Genomic DNA, 8,608 nt, shown 5'->3' on the forward strand with positions numbered 1-8,608 from the left:
TGGTCTACAAAATGAGTTCCAGGACAACCAAAGCTGTCACATAGAAAAACCCTGTCTTGAAGAAACAAAAACAAAAATTGGTTGTATTGAGCAAGTTCCCACAAGATTGATAGAGAAAATTTAAAACATGATGAATTTGAAGATGAGGAATGGATCCTGTGGGTTTTAGGGGATTGTCAGACAGGGTCCTGGACTGTCTCACTCTGTAGCCCAGGCTGGCCCGAACTCATGGGAACCTCGCTGCCTCAGCCTCCGGAGCTTTGGGATTAAGGGTGTGCATCTCTACCACTGGCAAAGCATTGTCTTCTGAGCTCCGAATCTTTGTACTCTGCTTGGCTGCCACTGAGCAAGGCTTTTGTAAGGAATTGATTAGTCCAACTTATGGCTGTGGACAGACAATCCCTCAACAGCCTCGTCTCACAGGCCAAGTCCTTAAGGTCTGTCAGGAACAGGATCCAGCAGAAATGACATTCTTTTCCAAGTGAATCGCTGGATGATTCTGTCCTGCTGGAGGTTGTTTTGATGGAAGTCAATCATCTGTGAATATTTGTCTTGTTCATGAAGTCTGAGAATATTGTGTCACTGGCTGGAGTGGGCTTCACACAAGAGCCTCACTTCCAGAGAGGATTAACTGAGGGAAAACCCTTCCTGGATGTGGACGGCACCATCCCGTGGGCAGAGATCTGGGCTGGGATAAAGAAGAGAGGGAGCTGAGCATTAGCTCCCATCTCTGCTTGCTTCCCGGTTGATGGGATGTGACAGCCACTCAGTCTGCTGCCACAGACGAAGCCATTTCTGCTGTCATGTCCACAAGGATTGAAGCCTGAACCGCGATCTGAAATCCTTTCTTCTTCCTTACAATGCTCTTTTCAGAACAGAATGGGAAAGTTAATTGAGACAGAAAGCTGGTGCTGGAGGATAAGGGTGTTGCCGAGATACACGTGACCGTGTGGTCCATAGACTTTTGGACCCGGATGTGGGGAGAATGGGGAGAAGTTTGAAGCCAAGGGCTAGAGAAGTCCTAGAAAGCTATAATCAGAACTTAATGAATACTTTGGGTGAGAGTTCCCGAGATCAGGGCACTGAGAGAAACGTAGTCCATGAGGCTTTGGAGGGGAACAGGGACACTATTTGCAAATGGACTCGAGGACATTTACACTATATTCTGGCAGAGAATCTGGCTGTATCTTTCCTTTAGCCTGAACAAAATGAGTGAGGCTGAATTTAAAAATGGAGATGGGTGGGTGAGTGGGTGAGTGGCACACACCTTTAATCCCAGTACTCGAGAGACAGAGGCAGGAGGATCTCTGAGCTCCAGGCCAGCCTGGTCTACAAAGTGAGCTCCAGGACAGGCAGGGCTACCTTGGCTGAGGGTTAGGGGAGAGAATAATGGACTTACTTGTTTGGGGAGGGGGTGATTCTAGGACAGTATAACATTCAGACTGTGGGTGGCTTTTGTTCACTTCTCTTAGTCAGATCCACAGTGAGAGACAGCAAAAGATTTGATAAATGTGCTGTTTGGAAAGTCAAAAGCATGTAGGTGAGCTGACAGATGCAGACAAGAAGGGCAAGACAAAACAGCTGCTGAAGAGAAACTGCAAGAGCTGGAGAGATGGCTTAGTGGTCAAGAGCACTGGCTGCTCTTCCAGAGGACCCGGGTTCAATTCCCAGGCCCACATGATGGCTCCTCATGTCTGTAACTCCAGTTCTAGGAAATCCAACACCCTCTCCTGGCCTCCACAGGCATCAGGTACACAAACAGTGCACAGAAGTATATGCCGGCAAAACACCTAAAAATAAATACTATGTAAAACATTAATATTAAAGTGAGAGAAGCTCTGCGGGGGGGCGTAGGAAAAGTGGGAGCAAGACCTCACTCCCTGAAGGCTCCACTGCAAGGCTCCAGCAGCGTAAGAGCACACGCTTATTTAAAGAGAGGCTGAGCTGATGTCATTGCTGGAAGATCTTCCCGACTCAAATCCGGTCTCTCCGATGTGCACAGAGGTCACTACAGCCATGGCGGAAAGATAGCAGATAGTATATTCAGCTGGCATCAGACCCTAGCAGCAGCAGCTTCTTGGTAGCCTTTTTGCCATGGAAAACGCAAGAGTTACGGGACCACAGAGGCTTGCACCCAGGTTCCAGAAAGCTACCAAGGCTTGGCAAGGTGCAGAAGGATTGGAGTCTCTAAAGGGAGGCCCAGAGAAGCCACTGAGTGAAACAGAGAGGTGGAAGTTTAAATCACGGTGGAGACCCTGGGATGAGGAGATGCCCAAACTGTGAGCTATCTGCCGTGGAAAGCTGCACACACAGTGTGGAGACAGCCCAAGAGAGAGGCCAAGTGTGCTGCAGATGGAAAGAACTGGAGGAAAGGACTACCCGAGACAGCTGAGCCCAGATCCTGGGCATGGGGCTGCACCACCCAGCATCTGCCCACCTGGATTTTGATCTTGCTTTGGCCCAGTCCTTCATTGTCCTGCTCCCATCCCTCCCATCTGTAATAACACTGTTTATTCTATGCCACTGTATATCAGAAGCATGTAATTTTTACTGTCTTTTATTTGTTTGTTTCCTGGTTTTTATAGAGGCTCAAAATCAAGACTTATCTTGAGTCACAGAAGAGACTTTGGACTTGTGAGCGATGTAGGGACTGGCAGGACTGTATGTATTTTACTAGATGGAATGAGCCTTTATGGGACAGGGGTAGATTGTTTCCATTTAGAAGTAGCGTGTCTGGGTGTCAAGTTGTAAGGGGTGGGGTTGTGATGGTTTATTTGTCAACTTAGAGTCACCTAGGAGACACATCTCTGGGCATGTCTGCAAAGGCGGTTCCAGAGAGACTTAGCTGAGAAGGGAAGGTCTGCCTGGAATACAGGCAGCGTTATCCTACAGCTTGATACTTTAAGTGAAATAAAATGTAATAATAAATAAACAAAAAGGAGAAATCAGGCCGAGCATCTGTGTTTACCTTTTCGCTGCTTCCTAAGGGCAGATGCAATGTGACCAGTTGCTCTACTCTCTTAGCTGACACACGCCTTCCCCTCAATGATGGACCTCATCCCCACAGATTGTGAGCTAAAATGAACCCGTTCTTCTTTAAGCCCCCTTTATCAGATAATTGTCATAGCAAGGGGCAAAGCAACCAGGAGATGGATTTCTCACAGCCACAATGGCCTGTGCACTGAGGTCAATGAAGTGGAGGCCAATGCACTGGGCTGCTTGCTTTGATGGAGACCTGACTTGGCCACTTTCTTGGAGTGACATACTACAAAGTTCTCATGCTAAAAAGCCAAGGGTCCGAATGGCAGGCTTAACATGCTTGGACCCCATAGATCAACCACCCTAAGCTGAACTGGACCATTTCAGAGGAAACCATGAAACTAAAGGTCCTGATGACATTTTGGCATTGATTGTTAGTTTACAAATTAAGGAAACGGTAACAATACCTACTGGAAAGTGCCAGATACTGTCTAAGTGTCACACAAGGTTTGGAGATGAAGTCACACAGAGTCCAACTCTGGAACTCACAGGCACATACCTCAGGCATGGCACACTCTCTCATTTCACATACAAGGTTACTTACCCTCTAGGATAGACGTCAACCTCTCCATATATATATATGACAGAAGGAGGGAATGGTTCTCAAGTTCACTTTCACTTTCTTTTATACATGGACTCAAGGATTTATGACAAATCACACTTACTACGCAATATGGTAGCGCCCCTGGCTGTTACTCAAACGGACCATCCACTTCTGGCTGGGATGGCCTACAAGTTAGGAAGTGTGTTAGGCAGAAGCAAAGGCTTTACTGGTGGATACGGGAGGTGTTGTCCAGGTTCACAGTCTTCCTGAAATCTGTGTTCACTGAACGCAGACTTCTTGTCCTGGGGGATGGCCTTAGGGGTATATCTGGGATAAAGCTCTCACGGCAATGGCAACCTCAAGTTTTACCCTTGTTCAGTAGCATTCTTAGAAAGCGTTTGTTCTTAAATTCTCAAAAATCCAAGCCGTTTGCGATAGTGACCTTTTACGACCTCAGAAGTCCCTGGGCCTAAGGAGGGCAGGCAGTTAAGAGGCCATCTTAGAGGCCTTACCAGCGTTCAAGGGTTTCTTTCTGGATGGTTATCGGTCATAGTCTACAAGAAGCAACACACACCATTGAATCCCTCTTTTATTTGAACATTAAGAAATTGTAGCACAGTGACTAGAAAATGTCCTCAGAACATCAGCCATGATGAAGAGACCTCACAAGCGCAGACCTTCCTTTTCTTACGGACAGCCATCGGCCATCCAACACAAACATGCCCCCATCTCTAAAGTGGAGAAGCCCCTGTGAATAACCCACCAGGGAAAATGTGCTTAGCTTTGAACTGAGGCCAGTTACAAAGGGACCTGGGAGAGAGCTGCCTGGAGAAGACAGGAAAGAAAATCAAACCAACACAGACAGGGATGGACACAGTGGTTCGGAGACCCAGAAGATGGACAGAGCGAGGAAGCTCTCTCTCCAGGTCCCTCCTTTTGGAGGCACCAGGAACTCTCCCTGAGGCAGGGAGCTGAGCGTCTTAAGGGCTGGTGTTTGCACTGAGTGCTGAGGAGATGAAACGGTGCTGTGCCCTCTCCATCTGGCCTGCCTAGAGAAAGAGCCCTCTGTTCAGCCAGAGAGAAAGGCTCCCATCTGCCTTCACCAGGGTTGCTAATTTCGCTCCTTTGGCATTAACCATTTAAAACCAGTGAAGATCTACTTCCCAGCTGTCAAACTAGGATCAGGAAAGAGGAACCAATGAGTGACTTATTTCTTAACTCATCTGGTGGCTGGTATGGCTCCCTCTGAACTAAGGCTTCGTGTTTGACAAAGCTTGTGCCAAGAAGGAAAGAGAGACAGACAGGGACCGAGACAGAGAGAACACAGGTCTCTACAAGGAAAATACGGAGTTGGTTCTTAAAAATGTAAGGCTTCAATTTAAAATACAATTAAGAATTGACACACTAAAGTTTAACATGAGCAACATTAAACCAGTTATTGACTTGCATAAGGTAAGTAAAAACAAAACCACTGAGGTACTGCATTACTCTTCTATAGCCAACCTTATCTGCTTAGAACAAATACTTCCTTCTCATCCTCGGGGTTAAATCCACTCAGGCACGGAAGAAATACGAAAGAATCATCCCCTAGTTAGTGGGAAGGGCATGGCTACTAAGAGACAGGAGTTTTACCCTTCATTCCCATAATAAATAAAATTTAAAAAGTCACTATTTACAGCTTACAGAGTCCCTGTGTCCCCGATCTTCACAGTGATGAAAGACACCTGCCCTCACCCCCGTACTTCCTGCTTTCCCCTCTAACTGCTCCAGGAGGCGACTCGCCCTGCCCTGCATTCACACACACCCCGCCCCTCCCTCACGTTCCTTCCTTAGCTAGTTCAGGAGACTTTGCTGTGCCCTCAAATAAAGGCGGCATTCTTAGCAAATGCCAACCACAATTCCTGTTCCTTCGATATAGCTCTTGAAAATAATTCCGTGATCCTGGGAACACTTTGTGTGTGTGTGTGTGTGTGTGTGTGTGTGTGTGTGTGTGTGAGAGAGAGAGAGAGAGAGAGAGAGAGAGAGAGAGAGAGAGAGAGACTACAGTGAGATTGGTGTTTGTGCAGGAATGTTCATCTATGTGAGTGGCATGTGTGGGTAATTGTGTATGTATGCATGCCCCCATGACTTCTGGGGGGGGGGGGCAGTGCCTGTGTAGCTATGGGCATGAGTGTGCCTGTGCAATGGCATGGGAGTGTTTTCGTGTGCATGTGTGTGAAAGTGCAGGGGTGTGGGGTTGGGCTGAGTACACAGCTGGCAGGCAGAGCACAAGTCCACCAGGATCATCCTGTGCCAACAGAGCTCCGTTACCCCGGAAGCTCACTCACACGGCTGCCGAGTTACAACTCCAGTTAACCAGAGTTTCTAGGCTTTCCAACACCCAACATCTTTCTGATTCGGAAGGAGACGAATCATAAATGTAGCACCTTTATGTCCCAGCTCTACAACAGGAGACCACCCACCCTCGGTGGTCACAGGCTTGCAGAGTCCCCAGGAGGTGGGCTACCACCTGAGGCAGAGGGCCACTGGGACCACTCCTTAGGGCAGGAGGGAGGTCAAGAAGGCATTTCACAGCAGGAAAAGCAGAGGACCGCCATCGGAGTCAGGCGCGTCTGCTGATGTCCCGCGGTGCACGGTGCACAGGTGGGCGGTGAGCATTAGAGGAGGCTGTGGGTCACCCATCACTAAGTGCACCTGAGCCAAGTTCCAGGCTGTGGTCCTGTCTCTTGCTGGCCTACCTGGTTCGCAAGAGCCCAGATGGGGCAAGGAGCGCAGGAGGCGGTGGTGGGCCTCTTGCCAGGTCGGGTCACACCGGGCCCACCTAGCTCACAGCGTGCTCAGGTGAGGCAGCGAGTCCAGATGCCCTGTGCGGCCCCTCGCCGCGGCGGCCGACTCCACCCCCCGCAGCCACTCGGTGCACTTGCGCACCAGGCCCTCGTCCACCACATCCACCTCCTCCTCGTACTCCTCATCGTCGTACTTGTGTTTCTCATTGAGCAGCGACACCTTGAGCACCGGGCGCAGGCTGGAGGGGCGGTGGCTGGGCATCGTGGCCTGCAGACCTCCCGGCATCAGCGAGGCACCGGGTGGGCGGCTGCTGACAGCCACAGCCAGGGGCGCGTCGGGGACACTGGTGGGGCCGCCCCTCCGCAGGGTCGACGTCCTGGTCCGGGGACAGGGGACCAGCGGGCGCCGAGGGTCAGGCGAGGGTGTGGGGAAGGGCCTGCGGGGCCGTGCCAGCAGCTGCTTCTCCAGGTGGCGCCTCTGGATGACCAGGATGGCTTCGGGAGTGAGGCTCAAGGAGAAGCGCGTGGTGTCGTCTGGCCCGGACCCCGCCCCCGCAGAAGTCCCCGCGGCGGTGGCTCCCCCTGGGCTGTGGCTGCAGGCGACCCGCCGGGGCGCGGAGCACGTGGTAGAGGCTCCCCCACGGCCGGGAGAGGTCTGGGGCAGAACGCGCGCGGAGGGCGGCGGCTGCGGGGTGCCGGGACCCAGGCCGGGACCGCGGCGGCCTGGCGGCCTCTTCAGGGTGGCGGAGGGCCAGGAGCTGGAGAGCAGCATCTCGGGCGGCCGCTTCTTCTTCTCCCCGGCGGCGGCGGCAGGCGGCGAGGGCGCCGGCGGCACGCAGGGCCTCCGGGAGAGCTGGCGCGCGGCGGGGCCCCCCGGGGATCGGGAGGGCGGCGGCGGCGGCGGCGGCGGCGGCGGCGGCATAGGCTGGAATGACATGACGCCGCCGAGCAAGCGGATCATCAGTGTCCTGGAAAGGAGAGGGGCGGGTCTCAGTCACGGCGCGCGGAGCCGCCCCACAGGCCCAGCGAGCCCCTGCGTCTCCCCATCTGTTGCAGATCGCCCCGCGCTCTCGGCACACCCACCTGCGAGCAGCCAAAGCATCTCCCGCTCCTTCCTAGCCCCGGCCTAAAGCCCCGTGGCTTCAAGAGAAGGCTCCTCCCGCCCCTTCCTCGCTTCGGCAAGCCCGGGAGCTCCCTCTAACTGGGGGCTCCGGGCTGGGCCCTTTGGGCACCGCCAGCAGCTGCCCAACTGCGGGCGGATCTGGATGTCGCCCGGTGCGCACCTCCGAGACGCGCGGGGCTGGGCCGGGCGGCAGGAGGAGGAGCGCGCGCGCTAGCAAGGGCTTGCCAAGTCCCGGGCTGCGCGGGGCTGCTGTCGCCCACTGCTGAACACTGGAGACAAAGTGCCCGAGAGAGCTGCAGGGGCGGGAGCCGGCACCCAGGGACCCAAGCCTCCCCTCTCCCGTTCTCCCATGGTCCTCGAAGCGAAGGCTTAGTCCACCAGAAGCCGGGAGCTAGGTCTCAAGGGAGCTGGTGCCACAAGTCACTGCTGGAACCCTGCATGTTAGACAGAAAATCCTTTCAGATGACACGGAGGAGAAATTTCGGGCCAGTCTGGAAAGCACCCGGAGCCAGGCTGGGCGTTTCAGTGCTACCTAGGTTTCACTGACATTGTTGATGCCGCTCCTTAGGAGTTGTTTGCACATTAAAGCCAGTTTGTTAGATAATAGCGACATAGGAAATATTAGACATTGTTCTGTTTTAACGAGTGACTGCAGACAAGGTGATGTGTTACCACCACCATAACAGGATTCAAAATGAGAGCCGGTCTTTACCTCAACTCATTTTCTGGTTGAAAATACCTGGAAACACACCCACAATGCTGAAAAGTCCAATAAGTCGGCAATCCAACAATTAAAGCAATGTACCCCAAAGTCAAGGGTTTTTACAGGGCAGCCCCAACACCTGTTTCACTTACAAGTGAGCATCAAACATCTCAAAAAACTACTCCCCATCACATTAAACAGCTCTGGCCCGGGGTGAGTCAGCCACACATGGGGAAGTGGGTAAGCCTGTGTGCTCTGTGCCAACACTCACCCCACCCCCTCCTCTTCTGTTTGTTCTGCGCAGCAGCAACTGGACACTCAGCGCCCAGGGTAGCCAAGGAAACTTGGGTGGCGGAAGCATTTCTCATTGGAGTAGTGCAGAAGTTGGCACGGACCCCACAACCCATATCGGC

General features: G+C 52.6%; 1 protein-coding gene across 3 annotated transcripts; it reads right to left on the reverse strand.

The window, feature by feature from the left end:
- Positions 1-5,576: 5,576 nt before the first annotated feature.
- On the reverse strand, positions 5,577-8,222 carry Prr18 (proline rich 18). 3 transcript variants are annotated; one of them, XM_036169151.1, is made up of 2 exons: positions 8,205-8,222; positions 5,577-7,337 (listed from the first exon to the last, which is right to left on the reverse strand). In XM_036169151.1, exon 2 carries the CDS (start codon positions 7,328-7,330, stop codon positions 6,410-6,412), a length of 921 nt encoding a protein of 306 aa, XP_036025044.1. In that variant the 5' UTR covers positions 7,331-7,337; positions 8,205-8,222; the 3' UTR covers positions 5,577-6,409. The 3 variants fall into 3 exon arrangements, with proteins under 3 accessions (XP_036025044.1, XP_036025042.1, XP_036025041.1); XM_036169149.1 differs by lacking the exon at positions 8,205-8,222 and adding an exon at positions 7,653-7,892; XM_036169148.1 differs by lacking the exon at positions 8,205-8,222 and adding an exon at positions 7,453-7,646.
- Positions 8,223-8,608: the final 386 nt, after the last annotated feature.

Source organism: Onychomys torridus, chromosome 19, assembly GCF_903995425.1.
Source record: "Onychomys torridus chromosome 19, mOncTor1.1, whole genome shotgun sequence".
NCBI classification, from domain to species: domain Eukaryota; kingdom Metazoa; phylum Chordata; class Mammalia; order Rodentia; family Cricetidae; genus Onychomys; species Onychomys torridus.